The sequence below is a fragment of the Armigeres subalbatus genome, chromosome 2, assembly GCF_024139115.2.
Source record: "Armigeres subalbatus isolate Guangzhou_Male chromosome 2, GZ_Asu_2, whole genome shotgun sequence".
Taxonomy (NCBI): domain Eukaryota; kingdom Metazoa; phylum Arthropoda; class Insecta; order Diptera; family Culicidae; genus Armigeres; species Armigeres subalbatus.
This window is the reverse complement of record NC_085140.1, coordinates 83,706,396-83,726,244: the sequence shown is the minus strand read 5'-3', so window position 1 is coordinate 83,726,244 and position 19,849 is coordinate 83,706,396. Positions and strand designations below refer to the sequence as shown.

Here is a 19,849-nt window from a genome sequence, read left to right as displayed (position 1 = left end):
GTGATTTACAGTTTTCGACTTCGTAAACTTATTAATTGAATAAAAGCTAAATAAATAAACGAAATGTTTAAAAAAGACAATGTTAGCCACCCACTACTTGATGAGCTCATGTACTTGAGTTCACTGATGACCTCCGAACCGTAAGGCTCTTTGACAGAATACAGTTTGCTGTCGTACCAACTTGGCCATCTACAAAACGTTCATCTGACCGGTAGGGGAAATATGTATAAAATGCGTCGGTTTGGTAAAATGCGCCACCCTCTTTTCTTGGTTCCGTGTAAAAAAAGTTTTCAGCTCAAAATTTGAAAATCCGTGTAAAAAAAGTTTTATGATTTCTCGACGAATCATGCAAAATTGAGCAACTTTGCAAAATTTTTGCATGGGATTTTTTTTTTGCACGGCCGTATAAAAAAAAAAATACGTGTAAAAACAGAATCGGGTGTATATCCCAAATTTTGTCTCAAAAACGTAGACAGCTGAAGCCAAAAAAAAAATGTTTATCGTCTAACGAAAAAATTTAGCCAAAAACTCTGTATTAAAAATAAAAAAATAAACCCTTTTTTTTGGGCTCATTCCAACGCAATTTCGGCGTTTCTGTCCTCAATTTAGATGCAAAAAATATTTCCCCCTCATTACCAATATTTTGGTGAAAAATACTGGAATATTTTGATTATCATTTTGGGTGGCGCATATTTACCGCATCTCCGCTAGTCCTTTACGAACACGAGATCTGGACAATGCTCGCGGAACACCAACGCGCAGTTGGAGTATTTACACGAAAAGTGCAAATGGGAAACAATACGTAGAGGAGGCGGGGTTAGTGACAAAAGGTCGAAAAGACAAAGGTCGAAAAGACAAAAGGTCGAAAAGACAAAAGGTCGAAAGGGACAAAAGATCGAAAGGACAAAACGTCGAACGTGACAAAAGGTTGAAAGAGACAAAAGGTCGAAATAGACAAAAGGTCGAAAGAGACGAAAAGTCGAAAAGGACAAAAGGTCGAAAGAGACAAAAGGTCGAAAGAGCCAAAGGGCGAAAGGGACAAAAAGTCGAAATAGACAAGAAACTGAAACGGAGAGAATCAATCTTGCACAACACGAGTTTAATTTATTTCTTAAATCAATAATCTTTTTATCATCAACAGAACTATTTAGATATTGTTTCATAGTAATTACTCCTTCTTATTGATAAGTGTATTATTTGCACTTGAAGTTAAATGCATTTCACAAATTCCTTTGGAATACACTCAACTTGTTATCAACTTGTTCTTGATCGAACTTTTGTCCCTTTCGACCTTTTGTACTTTTCGACCTTTTGTCCCTTTCGACCTTTTGTCCTTTCGACCTTCTGTCCCTTTCGACGTTTTGTCTTTTCGACCTTTTGTCTTTTCGATCTTTTGTCCTTTCGACCTTTTATCCCTTCGACCTTTTGTCTTTCGACCTTTTGTCATAGATTCGAGGAGGCGAATCATCAATCATTCACTCCACGAAAATCGAGCAATAACCCGTTTTTAAACTCCTTCCAACCTGCCACCCCAGTTCGCTTGATATTGACACCATGACAGAAGTTTAGAATCAAGCAGAACACATAAATCTTTTAAATAACTGACCCTCCAAATAGTTTTGTTTTTATCAAGATTTTGTAAACCATATGAACAGTGGCTGCAGAACGGTAAGAGGTTATCATTATGAAGCAACAGTACCGTCAGAAGCTGCCAACGGATCTAGCGACATCAACAGATTGTGGGATAATATACAAATATCCAAAACTGCTGTTACGCAAAGCACAGTATCAACAAGCCAAGATACAACAATTTGCATATAACTAATCAGTCTTCTAGGATAAATTTGAAGGCTTCAGAAGAATTTTCAAGTTTCTTCCGAAATTCCAGTAGAATAATTCCTAGAGTAGAGGAGTTTCAGGAGGAACTATTAGAGAAATATGAAGAAGGACATCTGGAGGATTTTTAGGAAGAAGTTCATAATTAGTTTAGGGGAAAACTTTTGGAGGAATTCCAGAAAGAATCTATGTGTTAGTTCATGGAGGATCTCTTGTGATTTAATTGTGTCGAACCAGTAAATACAATGGAATTATAGAGATGCCAACAGTGAAGAAGGTATTTTTATAACTGTTGACATTATAATTTGACGTTCATTTTTGTTTTAATAGACTTTTCCCGTAAAAAAATGTATTTCATTTTATTGTCTCAGACGATTCTTTGGCTTATTTAAGGTCAACTTTCCCAAAGAACCTCTAAGTATTTTTGAAATCAAAAACAGAAATCAAAAAAGTGCTTTTTTTAAGATTGGCTCGATTTTGAACGGAAATCGGGTGAATTTTTCAGGCTGGTTTACACTTGCAGCAATTTTCCGGTTTTTATTTTCGATTTTAAAAATAGTTAGAGGCTTCAAAAAATATGGGTTCTTTGGGAAAGAGAGCCAAAGAATCGATTGAGCGAATAAAATTTTTTGACGAAGGTCTATTGAGCTGCCCAACAAACGGGCGCCGAACTAAATCGTAGCCCATCTAAAGATGGCACAACGAGTAAAAGTTCCTCGAGTCACCACGAGTACGCTGGCTCCTTCCCCTCTCTTATTAACTGTATAATAAAATGATATTGATTGTATATATCACAAAGAACCATGGCTCCGTAAAGTGTTATACACGCCTGAGCCTACCAAATAAACGAACTTGGAAAAAAAAAAACGAGTAAAAGTTGATTGTACAACAATTGAGTGGGTCAAAATCAAAGGGGTGTAAGTGACAAAAACTTAGTTTTGAGAAAAATGGGTGCAAAGTTTTTCAATATTTTTTCGTTACATACATATCGCATGAAACATTTTTTTTAAATATTTTTTTATGAGTTTTCACATTTTTTACAAATAACGTACAAACTATATCAAACTATATATATATACTGCACGAATGACAAACTTATTGAACTTCTTTATGATTTAGTACTACAAATTGTTGACATATAACAAAACTACATAAAATAATCCTTAACTTTAATAAAACTCTCTTAAACAATTGAAATGCATTCTCGAATAATAGTTTGATGCTATTATGTTTTAAGTTACCTTCAAATAAGACAATTTGGATATTATTTCTGGGGCGACACACTGACATCATCAAGACAAACAACACTTAAAGCACAGGAAGAACACAAACAGCAACACATCAAACACATGAATCAATGAGCTAGGGGAATGGCACGCGGTGATATCAATTCAGCATGCTTACATTTTTTTCCGCATGATTTTTTTTTTTTGAAAATAAGGTCATAATTTAGGTTAGAACACAAAATGCAATGCACGATGAGCTACTAGCGAAGCTCTGCCATTCATCTCAGTACTTTGTTAGCCACACATGAATAAGGGGATGGGGACAATGTGATGGTTCTCGTTAAAGGCAACTAATGAGCACGGGCTAGTCTAGGACTTTCCTCTTCAATGGATGCACCGAATGCGCTGCGGCGGTAGCGAACTAAATATTCTAGCTTTGAACTCTACGCGGCGCTGGAAACATGTTTCCCCTTTCTAGGTTAGAGTATTGCTGGGAGGGAGCAGCGCGATCTTGGAGGCGTATCGTAAACGAATTTTGGTTTGCTTTTTGAACGGTAGGGAGGAAGAAAGGGGTCGCTTTACCTGGCTGTCGAACAGCTGCTGCCGTGTGGGCGAATTGCGCACAAAGATGACCGATTCGGTTTTCTCGCGGCGAGGCCTCAGGAAGTCCAGATTCCGTACCGATGGGGTGGAGCTTCCCTGCCGGGTCGCAGGCGTTTGCTGCTGTGGACTGCTGCTGGAGGTTTGGCCAGCTGGTCTAGGGGGCGTGCGAGGTCGTGGTTCATCACCGTCGCCCCGCTTCGTGACGGTGAAATCCGTTAGGATGGGTTCGCCCTTGTTGCGATTGCGTGAGAATATGGCACTGGAACGTTGCTGCGATTGGATGGCACTGGAAGACATTTGCTTGGAATTGTTGCCACTGTTGGAGGTAAGCTGCTCGCCGAGGATGGCCGAGTGCCGCTTGGACAGTGGGAAGAAGTCCGAGTTCTCCCGGCGAAATCCCCGGACAAAGTTAAGCGAGAGTTTAGAGTCTGATTCTTGGCGTTTGTGAGATTGCGGTGCAAGGAACTGTTGTTGCTGGTTGGTGGCAGTTGATGAAGACGAACCGGGACTAGACTTGCCGGGAGATTGCTGTTTCTGGTACTGGCGGGCGAAAATTTCACTTTTTACGCGCTCCTCCAGTCGAATCCTATTATTCATTTCTTCGACCTTTTTCTTTTCGGCGAATGCCAGATTGGAGGTTTTGCTGTTTTCACGCTCCTTGCGGAGTTTGTCCAGACCATTGAGACGCCCGTTGGAATCCGCTGGCGACGAGGAGGATGACTTGTCCGACATGGAGTGGCGTTGCTGGTGGGAAGATCGTTGGGGGCGTTCGTTCGATGGGAAGAAACGTTCAAAATCCCAGTCGCGCAGCAGGACTGCTTCCTCGCTTTCGGATTGAGTAGATCCGGTCGAGGCGGAGGAGGTCGTGGTACCAATCGATGAGGACGATTTGTTATCGTAGCTCTGTATTGAGTGGTGGGGTGATGGGGTTTTAGAAGCGTGTTGAATTTAAATTTCTTCAAACATTTCGGTCGCATTGTAATTGGTTTTTGGGGATTTTCTGGATTCGAATCTGACGAGTTACATATTTGTGGAATTGCGGATTCAACTAATTAACATCTCATATAATTGCAATCAAGTGTGTATTGATTAATTGGGGAATTAGAGATGATGGTACCACAGATTCGAATCGTAACACTGCAAATTGCGATTAACAACAGGTGAAACGAAAGTCAATGATGGCAATTTCTACTACAATATGTAAATAATGGAGTAAATCTGTACTGAATGATGCTAGCAAAGATGGCGGAATGAATCATCAAATGTCTAAATGCAAACAAACAGGAGGGCAAATGCAACGGTTGGGTTTTGTGTGCGTTACAAACTATTCAACAGGAAATTCTACGAAACGAAATAAACTACAGCGGTATGTTCTACTATCAACCGAGCGGGAACAGGGAACACGAGATTTCTTTCAATGTTTTAATTACAAACCACTACCATTTGTACCACAAACGTTGAACTTGTGTGTGACACAGATCTGAAAAGATATGATTGCATTTGGTTGGGGTTTCACTGTACAACGGGCATTCGCTCTCTGTGGTTTAGTTACACAAGTTGTTCACACGTACAGTGGCGCACACACATACAGACATTTTTTTTCATAATGTTTTGTACTGGTTTAAGAAGTAAATATTTGATGTAGGAACATAGGAATGGAAAACCCTTCTCCGACAGTAGAGGTTGTTGGATGCGCAGAGCAATAGGCACATTAATGTGTATTAGGAGGCATTTTATTCGGCATAGTTACGCGATCAGATTAATGAGAATAACTAACTTAGTAAACCATATTTGTAATATGCTTAGATCGCAATGTATGTCCGACGGCGGCAATTATTACAGCGATGTTTTTTTTTTGATTTTTCTATACCCAAAACTAGCGAAACGCTAATAGAACTATAGACCGCTTATCAAATTTGTAAGCAAAAATAAGCTAAACTGAAATCCTATTATCGAATAACGAACAAAATGAGAGGTTTTGAGTACAAATTAAAAAACTCACTAAAATGTTTGACGAAAATTGCTTCCCCTATTAACACAATCTCGTTTATAATGGCACATCAGATGCTAAAGTGGAGGCAATATACTTCTCGATGCAACTTCTATATATATTAGGGTGCCAATGAAAATCGACTTTTCGAATTTCGAAAACGAGTAGTGCTCAGAAGTCCCTATGCAAAATTTCAGTTCAATCGGGCTTTGTATTTAAGTGTTTGACCAAAGCGGTCAAAGTTTGACTAGTTTAATAAACGAAAAATTTCCTAAAGAGGGTAAGTGTACGATAAAATTTCGAAATTGATTATTATTATGCCAAATGTCTTAGAAATTCATGAAACGTCGAAATTTGACGTCATTTGGAAAAAAAAAACTTTTGAAGAAAAATGACTTTTTGGGACTTTGAAAAATTTTGGAACCTAGACGAAAATGTTTAGGACTACGAGAAAATTTCGAAATCGATTTTTTTATGCCAAATGTCTTAGAAATGCATGAAACGTCAAGATCTGGCGTTATCTAAAAAAAACTAAGAAAAAATGACTTTTTGGGACTTCAACATTTTTGAAGCTTCGAATTTTTTTCAACATCCAAATTATTTTATGATGCCAAATGTCTTAGAAATGCATGAAACGTCGAGATCTGGTGATCTTTTGAAGACTTGGGACTTTTTGGGACTTTGAAAAATTTTGGAACCTAGACGAAAATGTTTAGGACTACGAGAAAATTTCGAAATCGATTTTTTTTATGCATGAAACGTCAAGATCTGGCGTTATCTAAAAAAAACTAAGAAAAAATGACTTTTTGGGACTTCAACATTTTTGAAGCTTCGAATTTTTTTCAACATCCAAATTATTTTATGATGCCAAATGTCTTAGAAATGCATGAAACGTCGAGATCTGGTGTTATCTCTAACACAATTTTTTTGAAAGACATTTGGCATAAAAAATCGTTTTCGAAAAATAGTCCCAAAATCCCAACAAGTCCCTAGAAGTAAATTTTTTTGAAGAGAATTTTTTGGGATAACACCAGATCTCAACGTTTCATGCATTTCTAAGACATTTGGCATCAAAAACAAAAAATTGAATTTTGAAAAAATGTCGGAGTCCTAAAAAAATTTCAAATACCAAAAAATCTGTTATTTTGAATTTTTTTCAGATAACTCCGGAGCTTGACATTTCATGCATTTTAAAGACATTTGGCATCGAAAAAAATTTCGATTTCAAAAAAAAATCTAGGTCCCTGTAATTTTTTTCTGGTTTACGCCAAAACTTGATGTTTCATGCATTTCTAAGACATAAGACCCCCCCCCACCCCTGGATAAATTTTTCGTGTTCAAAATAGTCAAACCGCTTTGGTCAAAAACTTAACGAAATCCGATTGAGCTGAAATTTTGCATAGGAAATTTTTTCGAGGAGATGAAACTTTTGAACACTACCCGTTTTTGAAATTCGATGGTCAAATTTTTCCCATACATTCCATTGGCACCCTAATATATGTAGTACCTCCATGCATCTTATGCGGCATCGTATACGATTTTATGTTGAATAGATCATTTGGTACTTTATTTAACCATTTATCATCTTCCATCGGTTCGAAGAAATGTTGGTATTTTTTAGTAGTTTCTACGCATTTTTGGAAAAACTGGGGCATAACCTCACCTTTGTGGCGAAGTTTGTCACTTACAAAAAAATAGAACTCTATACTAATACTAAATTTTTAAAAAATTAAAGAAAACAAAATAATTAATTCGAACACACCAGAAAACAAAACCTCTAAAAATTAAACCTCAAACAGCTAATGTCTATCATGAAAACGTTCCCATGGGCTTGAAGGGAGGGATAAAGGAGTGGTGCTCTAAAAAAACATCAGCAACGATCAACGATATCAAAGAACTGTCAAACAACGTATTTTCAAATGATTGATGTAAAGTGATGTAATGTATGTTTCAAAACGAAAAATGAACTTATAGTAAAACAGTAAATATATGCGATTTTTTTTCTTTAAATCGTTTAAAAAAAAGAGTACAATTAGGTGTGACAGCTTAGAAGACAAACACTGAACAAAATCGAGCACAAAGTTGCTAAGTAAGAGCTGTATAAATCTAAACGGTGTCAACTGAAAACGGGTGAACTTTTGAAAATTGTGGCTCATTTACGTTTTGCAGCTCGAAATTTTTCCACTTTACATTAAAAATCTGGACCGCGAGAGAAAGAGAGAGTGAGAGCGAGAGTGAGCACATATCAGGAGAGAAAAGAAAGAAAAAGAAAGACAATATCTGAGACCAGCGAACGAGTTTCTGGGGAGGGCAAAATGTGAATAAGAAGGCTCGTGAGTACTACTTTTGATCTGAAGAGAAGATTGTTGTGATCGAGTAATGGTAAACAGAACACTAAGAATAGTACATAAAAAAATATGGAACTTGAAACCTAAACAAATTGGAGTTTAAAAAGTTGAAAAAATATGAAAAAAGGAAAACCGTGATAAAAAACGACACGAAACGAAAGAGAGTTCAAAGTTTCCAACATGAAAGATGGCGCAACAAATATAGGAAAATGTCTTGTTTTTCTTCCTACCATCGAACGTCATAAACAATCGGTAAAACGGAATCCATCTTGACTTACCCTCTTAATCAGCGTCCGGTCGCTCTGCGCATCGTCATCGTCCGGCGTTGGTGGCAGTGGTCGGTTCGGTGGTCCACCGCTAGGCGGCGAAAGCACGCCACTGTTGCTGCCGCCGGGCGTCGTTGTGGACGATTGGTTGTTCTGGTCGGACTCGGCCAGCACTCCCAGTCCGCCGGGCCTATAGGAGAATTCGGGACTGAACATAATGGAACCAAAAACAAAACGAAACGAAAACAGAAGCCAGAACGGAACAGAAGGCGGGAGAGTAACAGAGCGTGCGAAACGAGAACAGAAGAGGCGAAGCGAATGTGTGTGTGAAATGAATATCAAATGAATATGGAAACGCAGAAGAGAAGATAGGAGGAATGAAATTTCGATTCGAAATATGAAATATAAAATCAAGGGGAAGAGAGAGAGTGAGGGAAGGACATAAAAAGATGATATTGTTAGTGATGACGATGACACAAATGATCTTAATTGTTAATAATTGTTTACGCTTTTGGAATATTTGAATGATGCTTAATTATTTGAGCTTCCACGAAGTTTTTTTAATATCTACGTAAATTCGTTAACTTCAATCAAAGTTAATGCCTCTTTTTGCGGATATTAGGGTGACCAATAGGCATCAATATTAGTGTTTAAAAAATCAATGTTCATACATACGCACAGCATGTGGTAGATTTAATTCGAAAAATGTATAGGATGGGTCGTGTGTACGAATCCCATCGAAGGAAAGTAATGTTGCAACGCAACTGAAACAAGATACATAGATTCACGATTTTTCGAAAGGGTTTTCTTTTCGTGTTCACGTTAAAAAAATAATTTAGTTTCTATTTTCGTGTACTTTTCTTCAATGTTTGACTGTTGGATCGGGAGGTTCAATAATTTAAAATTAATTACTAAATACATATATAATTCAGTCAGAATATAGCCTATAGGTATAGGTATCTTAAGAGTTGCGATGGTGGTTCGTTACAGCTATTGTTGCAACATCCCCCTCCCAGTACATCGCGACCATCGCTGGTCCGACTTACTCTTACCAACGGCAACGTCTAAAACTGTTAATTCTACAGCTGGCCTATCGAGAATTCTACTGGCCGTTTACACCGACGCTCGACGGACCAGTCCGTCTTTGGATGTAGTAACTCCATTTAGGGGTGATCGGGGCAATATGGGCCACCTAAGGATATCGTCCCGAAAAGGGCTGAAAAGCTCTAAAAAACATCGTTCAAATGTAGTTGACTTATACTAGAGAATGTTACCTTTCATATTATGTCGATGAATGACGAAAAATGCGTTTGGAAATTGTTGGAATGCACTTTTGAAAATGTATTGATTTCAATGTGTGTTCCCGACTATACGGGGCAATATGAGCCACCATTTGGGGCAGTATGGGCCACCCTTCCAAAACCTTTATTTAGGCGAAAAAAGTATCGTAATATGGAAGAATATAATATTCCTACAACAGTTGTGAGTATTCCATACCAAATAAAATGAAAAAACTGCACAACAGTGGGCTGAACTGATTTGCCACTCTTCACCGTTTGAACAGCCACATTTCAATTGGTCAATGGTCATTTTGGTCTGTTTCTATCGCAGTAATGCGCTGTTGTAATTTTTCCGTAATAAATCTTACATATATGATAATATTCTTGTATTTGACTACTGAAATTTGAACTTGTTCGCATTTTGAGGCCAGTTATCTTGTTCTATGCAGGTATGCCCATATTGCCCCATAGAGACTGGTTTTGAGAAAAAAAAAATTTATGATAAATTCTGATTTGTATCAATATAAACATGTGTGCACAATATTCAATTTTATTATATCTTTTGATTGTGGTGTATTTTTGACCTGTATTTTTATCAGTTTTGTGTCAAAACCTTATTTATAAAATTGAAATCTTATAATAATTTTGCCTATGCATCGAAAATTTGCATTTTCAAGTGTATTTTCATGTTTGAATTGAATTTTAATGCGGTTTTCACGTTGATGCATACGTGGAGCATCCTCTTAAAGATCATATAACTTTTACATGATAAAACTTGTCAATAAGCTCAAAATGAGGGTGGCTCATATTGCCCCTACTGCCCCTACTCGTCCCTTCGGCCACTTGTTTCTGGATAGATTGTGATCCACCACAACTACAACGTCCGCAGAGGTGAACCAGCCAAGAGCACGTACGTTAATAAAGAATAAAAAAACTACAACGCCTTCTTTTCTTCAGCATTTTTTTTGGCTGAAACCACTGACTTCTTCTGGTCAACGTTGGAAGTCGTTCGCATATACCTGCGACATCTCCTGACGTGGCTTTGGGACAGTTCGTCGAACGACATTTCGAACGAATGTAATGACGTTTAGTCGAATGACATTTAGTCGAAAGTACATTTGGTCGAAGGGACATTTAGTCGAATGGACATTTAGTCGAAAGGACATTTAGTCGAAAGGGCATTTAGTCATATGGAAATTTAGTCGAATGTTGAAAGTGTTTAGTCGGTAATAGATAATTAGTTAAATGGATAATTCGTCAATAGATTTTTGGTTAAATTTGAATAAATAATCCACAAGATACATTGATAAACTGATAAGAGGAATTCAGTGAACGTGAGGAAGTTCAATCAGCAGCGGAAGAAACGAATACAGATGCCAATGAGGTTTTTTCACCTTAGCTAACATAAACTTCTGGAGACCCTGGTGGATTAAAGAACCTACCTACAGAAATAGCATAATATTAGGTACCGATGGTGAAATACCCTCTAGTCTATTTTTCGGCACATGGTCAAAAACCAATGATATCAATGTTATTTTGCCAATACTTCATCGTAGTCGGCTTTGGAACATTAAGTCTAATGACATTTGGTCAAATGACATTTCATCGAAAGGACGTTTAGTCGAATGGAAATGGTTTTCTTATTCTTTTCATTGAAACTTTTTCTTTCACTCAATATTTATACAATAATTAGTTTAAAATAAAATTCCAACTATAATTCGTTAATTATTAGCCGAAAATTTAATTCCATCCAAATGGTCATATGACCTAATCTGGAATAGATTCATCATAGCAGGTTAGAGGGGTTCACTAAAGTCAATATCCAGTCGGGAATATTCTCGGAATATTCACCGTTTTCGTATTATTATTTTTATATGAACCCATCATTCTTTGGACAATATTAGAGCAATAATTATATAACTTTTGTAGGCACCACAATAAATCATTCATTTTCTAATTGTATTTGACTAAAGTTCTTTTTTTAAAATAGTCATTCATTTATTCATTTATTTCTAAACTCTAAAATCTGCTTTTGAACAAACGTCATTGGACCAAATGTACGAAGATTCTTCATTCTAAAATATGATTTCGACTAAATGTCCATTCAACCAAATGTCTATTCAACGTAGTGTCCTTTCGACCAAATGCCCTGCGTCTCTAGTGGATTAAGAAATCGTTTTCGACTAAATGTCCCTTCGACCAAACGTCCATTCGACGTATTGTCCTTTCGACCAAATGTCATTCGACTAAATGTCATTCGACGAAATGTCTTTCGACGAAATGGTATAGACTCCCTGACGTAGTGTCGTACAATGCGATCGGGATGAAAAGTTGGCAATCGTTACGAACGCCCGAAAATACTTCAGCTTGGACAGTTTTGATTATGTACCGTTCTGAATCAAATCCAGAACAGACTCATATTCCGAACATTCGTCACATGGAGTTTCATTCACTATTTACAATTGCATAAATAGGGTAATTTGCCAAATGTTGAACGGCTAATTCCTTCGCTCATAGTTGAACGCATTTCTTATGGGAGTTCAACAATAGGCGACAAAATTAGGCGTTTAACATTTGGCGTTTCCCCTAAATGAATTTTCTCGGCATTCGTACAGAACACGGGCATAATAATTTCCCAACAATGAGATAACGAGGAAATTTTCCATTTTAGTACATCTAAGGTGATGTTCGGAACTTGAATCAAAAGGTTCGGAATTTGAGACAAAGTTTTGCAGAATAAAATTATTAAGCATTGATAGTTACAACATAGCGATTATATGAAAGCTCTATTCTTTCGCTACCCGATGGATATAATGAATTGATTTATTAAAATATTTTAATTCTTGTTCGTTTTGGCTAACAACATACTTACTTACTTATTGGCATTACATCCCCACACTGGGACAGAGCCGCCTCGCAGCTTAGTGTTCATTAAGCACTTCCACAGTTATTAACTGCGAGGTTTCTAAGCCAAGTTACCATTTTTGCATTCGTATATCATGAGGCTAGGACGATGATACTTTTATGCCCAGGGAAATCGAGACAATTTCCAATCCGAAAATTGCCTAGACCGGCACCGGGAATCGAACCCAGCCACCCTCAGCATGGTCTTGCTTTGTAGCCGCGCGTCTTACCGCACGGCTAAGGAGGGCTAACAACATGAAGCGTCAAAATTTGAGCTCGAAACGTGGATCCTAGGTCTCTCAACGGACCCCAAGTTTCCAGTACATGTGAGAGCTCACGCTCTGTAACAAGCACGCTGCTCTAATGCACGTTCAATAGGTGTAGAAAAGTTATGTTTCACTGCGGTTTATTTCAAGTCAAGTATTGTTGGGCCCTCCTTAGCCGTGCGGTAACCTGGCTTAGAAACCTCACAGTTAATAACTGTGGAAGTGCTTAATGAACACTGAGCTGCGAGGCGGCTATGTCCCAGTGTGGGAATGTAATGCCAATAAGAAGAAGAAGAAGATTGTTGTATAATGGGGTGCTGAAGTATAAACGCGTCTAGGCGTCATGTAGTGATACATTTTAATCCGTTTATTTGATAGGCTCAGGCGTGTGTAACACTTTACGCAGCCACAATTCCTTATGATATGTAAAATCGATATAATATATTTATTAGAGGTTACGATTCCCACCCAACTACCAGGGATTGCAAGAATCGCTCTCAATAGATAACGAACAACGATAAAAGAGAGGCAAAACCTGTTTGGAATCATTACAAGCCATGAAAACAAGTTGATCGAACTTGTGTACAAGTGCGAAAAATCAGAACAGCATAGGTAGCCTCCACCGAGAAGTCATGATAAAACGTATTGTTCTCTCTCATTTTGTGTTGGGTGGGGACCATATTTTTTGGCACAGCTGTGTAAACGAGTTGAAATATATCATCAGAACCAGTACCCCCCGCGTTTGGAGCTTTTTAAAACGAAGTTATTATGGGGTACAGCCCCCCGAATCAGTTGTTTATTATGGCAGCTTGCGAAAAAAAGTATCTCACGGTATGGTACATATCGTGAGTATATACAGAGATGATGAGTGAAAGATTTCCTCCTTCTCTTTCGGATTCAAACCCTGCCAACTATGGATCCCAAGCTTGTAAACACACTCAGGAATTTCGATTACCAATAGTAAATTTGGAATCCTGTTTAACCGTGAATGTATTTCACTTCCTTCGACAGAATTTCTGCTTTAATCTCCATCTCGACGCTGGTAAGCAAGTCGTCTGCAACGCTCGTGAACTATTGCCTAGGGAACTGTTCTGCGAAATGGTGTACATTGAGGTTTCTACCAAAGTGAGCGAATATCATAACCATCATGACGAAGACAACCGAATCTCGACTCTGGTTGCATCCTCTGCAGAGGAACTTCAGGGATTGATGATCAGTTTCGTTCAGTCAGATGGGTTTCGGTCAAATGATATATTAGGTTAGACACCTTTCAGCCTTGTGGCATCCGCCCAAATGTCTCTTCACGTCGTTAGGCCGAAAGGAAATCCATTTGTTCTAAAGCTACTTGGCCGAATAACACATTAAGCCGAAAGCCATCTATCCGAATTTCACTTGTCGACGTTTGTCCGAAACGGTTATTAAGACGAAAATGGTTTGGCCAGAAGCAGCGTTCAGCCGAAAGTCAAGCAGGTAGTTTGGCCGAAAAAAAATGATAACAGGTCATTTGGCTGTAAATGCTGTTTTGTCGAAACCGTCTTCTGACCGAATAGATTCATTTAATTTATTTAGTCTACATCTAAATAGATAACACTGAATCAACAATTTGACGCCACAATACACGATTCGAGGCCGCATGTCTTCATGCTCGAATACGCCCCACGCTCGCCAAGTCGTTTTGCACCTGGTCTACCCACCTCGCTCGCTGCGCTCCACGCCGTCTCGTACCTGCCGGGTCGGAAGCAAACACCATCTTTACAGGGTTGCTGTCCGGATCCTTTGCAACATTCCCTGCCCATCGTACCCTTCCGGCATTAGCTACCTTCTGGATACTGGGTTCGCCTTAGAGCTGGGCGAGCTCATGGTTCATTCTTCGCCGCCACACACCGTCTTCTTGCACACCGCCAAATATGGTCCTAAGCACCCGTCTCTCGAATACTCCGAGTGCTTGCAAGTCCTCCTCGAGCATTGTCCATGTTTCATGTCCGTAGAGGACAACCGGTCTTATCAGCGTCTTGTACATGACACATTTGGTGCGGTGGCTTCCCAGGCGGGCTCTGTCACGTTCGGTTCCGCCCACAAGCATGTACTTTGTCTTTAACGCATTCACCACCAGTTCGGTCGACAATGTCCATGTCATCCGCGAAACAAATAAATTGACTGGATCTGTTGAAAATCGTACCCCGGCTGTTACACCCGGCTCTCCGCATGACACCTTCTAGCGCAATGTTGAACAACAGGCACGAAAGTCCATCACCTTGTCTTAGTCCCCGGCGCGATTCGAACGAACTGGAGTGTTCGCCCGAAATCTTCACACAGTTTTGCACACCATCCATCGTTGCTCTGATCAGTCTGGTAAGCTTCCCAGACAAATTGTTCTCGTCCATAACTTTCCATAGCTCTACGCGGTCTATACTGTCGTATGCTGCCTTGAAATCAATGAACAGATGGTGCGTTGGGACCTGGTATACACGGCATTTTTGAAGGATTTTCCGTACAGTAAAGATCTGGTCCGTTGTCGAGCGGCCGTCAACGAAGCCAGTTTGATAACTTCCCACGAACTCATTCACTAATGGTGACAGACGCCGGAAGATGATCTGGGATATCACTTTGTAGGCGGCATTAAAGATGGTGATCGCTCGAAAGTTCTCAAACTCTAGCTTGTCGCCTTTCTTGTAGATGGGGCATATAACCCCTTCCTTCCACTCCTCCGGTAGCTGTTCAGTTTCCCAGATTCTGACTATCACCTTACCTTACCAGCTGCTTTATTGGTCTTTAGCTGTTGGATGGCATCCTTAACTTTCCTCAAGGTGGGGGCTGGTTGGCTTCCATCGTCCTCTGAACTGACGTGGCGAATAGATCATTTGGTTGAAAATACCGTTTGGTAGAAATGGTCTTTTGGCAAGAATAGCCATTTGGCTGCTACAGGTTTACCTTCTCGATCTTCAAAACTGTTTGGCGTGCGACCGAGCCGATAATTGTCAATCCCGATGAGTATTCTTATAGAGACGAGTCTTAAACAAAAATAACAAAAGCATGAGGATTACTACTCCTGGCCACGCCCATCTTCACCGTAACTAGGGAGAGGAAGGAAGTGTTGATGTGGTACTTACTTACTTAATGAGAGGCCACCGACATAGCGACACCCTGACCCTCATAAGTACCACAGAGTTGGATGATGAGGAAGGTATTCGTTGGGTCAGGATTTGCCTGTAGCTGGCAATGTAACCGTGGCAGATCTTATCCCGTAACACACCACGTAAAGGTTTCTACCCAGCGTTACGGGTATGTACTTATAATGCGATGTTAGCTTGTCAAGAACTGGATCTACTGAACCCTTTTCTTCTCAATGTTGCTGTATTGTCCAGTTTAGGCAGAGAGAGAGACTGTGGGCTTCCCTCGAATTTCAGCTGCTTCGACTATGCTCTATGAATGTTGCTCGGTTTAAGGCAATGATGACCTTTTCTTTCGAAGAATGCATTTGCCCAACAGAACGCAGGGAGGCTATGACTCCTTCTTTCAATTCAAATATTTGCTCGGTTCAATGCAAGGGGAGATATGATCCCTTCTTTGAAAGGATGCATTTGTTACGTTTAAGGTAAGCGAAAATATAATCCATTTTTCAAAATTAATCTTTTTCAAAAATCATGCATTTTTCCTCTTCTTGATTTCTTTATTTTAAAGCATGCATCAGTCCTGTCTAGGAAGAGAACATATGACCTGATAAAAGGACTCCCATAATGCTATATACCAATAGACTCAGCTTGACAAATAGAAGTGATGTCTGAATGTACTGCTTGACGAGCAGCCATTTGACTCCTGCTTAGATCTTGGTACGAGTACGCAAGCGTGTTTGCGTCATTCCTTGAGGAGAATTCATGCGCTGCAAGATTGAAACTACAGACCCCACTATCGGGCCTTGACGAGTGCCGCTTTTCAAGGTGCTTTATGTCGAGCGCTTGCTTCTCAGCCAGGAACTCTACACTCAATCATACTTTTTCCAACATGAGCTGATGATTTTCGCCACCGATTCCGCTGAGAGTTGTCGGGTTTTGGTCCGAAGTTCGATTTCTGTAATCCTGATGTAAAATGCTTTTCCATTGATTTATTATCTGATTTTCGAATCTTTCCTATTGCTGTTTTGAAGCTCTCTCCTGTTTCTGGTTCCGAATACGCAGCAAACGCTCGTATGATATCTTCGGCTCTTCAATCAGCTTTTGCAAATTCTCCATTCTTTGGTGCAATCCCTGGAATGCTTTGGAATGCTTTGGAATTGAGTGTTTGCGTTTGTTATTTCCGTTGACGACCCAGCTGTACTTCTTCAGAATTTTAAAACTTTTGCATTTGCCCACTTGGAATTTTTCCGCATTATGTTACCCATTTCAAATTATTCTAATTTATTTTGGATTTCCACGGTAAATTCTTTTGAATTTCCAAGAGAAATTTCTCTATTATATAAATCAGGACACTTTTTTCAGGACATTTTTTTTCTAATTCCTCTCGAAATTTATTTAAATTTAACAGAAATTATGTTTAATTCTAGTAAATTATCAATGGAAATTCATTCGAATTTCACTGGTCAATCCTAGTAAAATACCAGAGAAAATCTACAGGAAATACTTTCGGATTCTCTCAGGGAGCTAGTTGTAGATCACGTGATTTGCAAATAAAGCAAAGGCACAAACAAATATAGATATTTAATAATCGTTGCAGATGAATTTGAATGTACCTATGTAATATTGTCTTTGATCGTTGCTTATGAAAACAAGGGGAAAATCGGTATTGTATTTTTTCGTTCTACACTAAAAATATAGTTCACTCTGTTTTTGAAAATTTTAGGTTCACAAGTTAAGCATCATCCAAATACGCAATGTTTCATCCTGTATAAAGCAGTACACATGAACGTCTCACAATTATGTAGCAGAAAAAACGAAACAAAAATCAGAAAACATTCTACTTACAGTGGCTTGGGCGGATCGCTGGCCAGCAGCGTACCGTCGTTCCGTGCCCGATCGTTCGGTTCTTCCGGTTCCGAGTCCGAGTCGGAGCTCTCGATCGGATCGAGCGGATTGATCGGCTGCCCGTGGTGGTGGTTGTTGTTGTTATTGTTGTTGTTCCCGTTGGAGGCGGCCACCCCCATGATGGGCTTACCGCTGTTGCTGCTGCCGCCCCGGCCGTCTCCGCCGCCGGACTGCTGCGACGATGGCACCTGCTGCTGCTGTTGCTGCCGGTTGTTCCGCGGTGGGGCTTCCGGTTGCGCTTGCTGTGACTGTTGGGAGACGCCCAATTCATTTAGTTGTGCGGCTAACATGTCCAAATCCTATGCGTGGGTAGGAATTGGATTCGTGTGTTTTTTGGTGTATGTGTGTTTGGGTGTTGGTTTGTGCGCGGGATTCGTTCGATTGGATTTGGTGGTGTGTGCAAAATGTCGGTTGGATTGACGTGTTGATGTGGTGACGGGGACAAGACGGACAAAAGTGAACCGATTAGGAAATTGTGACCATATTTTACAAAACAACGATGGAAGGATGTTAGACAGCCAATTCCTTAGTTATGGAATTACTGCAAGCTGATGAGTTGGGAGTTTGTTTGACAGAGAAGGCGAAGGCAACGTACGTTAGGCAAAGCCAGATCATTTTCAAGCAGCGACTAATTCAAATCATGTGAACATTAAGTTATTACAAATAGTTTGCTTCATTCAAGCTCTAAAGAACATTTAAATAAGTAATTAAGTAATAGAAGCGTGTATTGAAAACAATACTTTAGTTAACTAACATAAAACTATGAGGAAGAAGAATGAATTGATGATTGGATGAGTGTTAAATAGTTTGAGAGAATATAAAAGACATGTCTTTCAAGAATTTCGCAGCAGGATACCAAACTAGAAAATCCTATTACAAATGAAATTAAATCTAAGATTTCATTTTAGATCTCATATTTAATATTTCTATTCGAAACTATGTATTGCACGATATCGGTATTAAGAATTAACACATTTATCGCGACATTAGAATTTCTTTTAATGTACCGAAAATTGCTTCCCATGATCAGACCGAACTACTACAATGCCAACAACAACGCATGGACTCGAAAAAAAATGGTAAAAAAAAATCAATCTCTAAAAAAGCTGCTGGAAAGTTGTTTGCAAGGCGACAACGTTACTGTTCTCCAGTCAGTAGATACCTACACAGTAGCTTGAAGCAAAACTGTGCAAATGGAAAGAAGTGGTTGCATGATGGATCGGCCACACGCCACATGTTAAATTTTTACACGATGAAGCCCGCCGGCGGCAGATATGGATGGAAATGGGTTCCTTCAGCGTCCTATAAATTTCAACGGTGCAAAATGGAAAATATGACAAGATATGTAGAGGGGCCCATACTACAGTTACAGTGTGCTGGCATGTTCGCGAGAGAATATCTGGAGCGCGAAATTATTTTGGAAAGGTTTTGGGGCGACATGAAACGAAGTTTGCGATGGCGAGAATCACGAAGGAGAAGGCGGTTGACAGGATGAAGTACATTTCCACACATTATCGGATTAGCGCGGTAATTAGATTCATGTGTCTGACAGGAAAGAGGATTACGTTTAAATTTGTTGATAAGAGCACACGAGAGAAGCAGAAGCTACGACCTTGATGGACAGAAGAGTGATTATAAAAAAAATTACTTCAGTTTGCATCTAGAGTGGAATGTAATGAATGTTAAGAAGCAGAGTTCATACTAGTTCAATTATGATATGATTCTTTGAGATTCGTATTTTTATAAAGCTGGAGATGCACGTTCTGTAAATGTTCGATTTACGGTACGTTTGCAGCTCCAATGAGTATTGCAATGATAAGTTATCCTGTTTTAGAGCGTTTTTCAGTGATACAGTAATATCCCAATTTCATCATCCCCTTTATCGAAAAAAACATTTGTTTTCATATTTTTAATTTGTTTCGCAAATATTAATCAGTTTATGCCTTGGAGAGGCAAAATACGTGATCGGAACCCGTAATTTTATGTCCAAAAGGCTCACAAAATTCTTGAAAGGTACTCAGAAATGATTAATAATAAACCACAGGCGTGAAAGTTATTTGATGAAAACCATTGTTGTTTGCGATATCATTTACAAAAATAAAAACAACGACT

At 39.2% G+C, this 19,849-nt stretch overlaps 1 protein-coding gene across 12 annotated transcripts in view; it reads right to left on the bottom strand.

The window, feature by feature from the left end:
• LOC134209556 (serine/threonine-protein kinase mig-15) overlaps positions 1-19,849 on the bottom strand; it is a 269,786-nt gene that overhangs the window by 43,876 nt on the left and 206,061 nt on the right. For 6 of the 12 annotated variants that reach the window (XM_062685542.1, XM_062685552.1, XM_062685547.1 and 3 more), the window contains 3 exons: positions 17,678-18,036; positions 8,282-8,477; positions 3,645-4,568 (listed from right to left, as the gene is read on the bottom strand). In XM_062685542.1, the coding sequence (XP_062541526.1) occupies positions 3,645-4,568; positions 8,282-8,477; positions 17,678-18,036 (1,479 nt within the window). The remainder of the gene's footprint in view (positions 1-3,644; positions 4,569-8,281; positions 8,478-17,677; positions 18,037-19,849) is intronic. The other 6 variants (XM_062685546.1, XM_062685553.1, XM_062685548.1 and 3 more) reach the window with 3 other exon arrangements.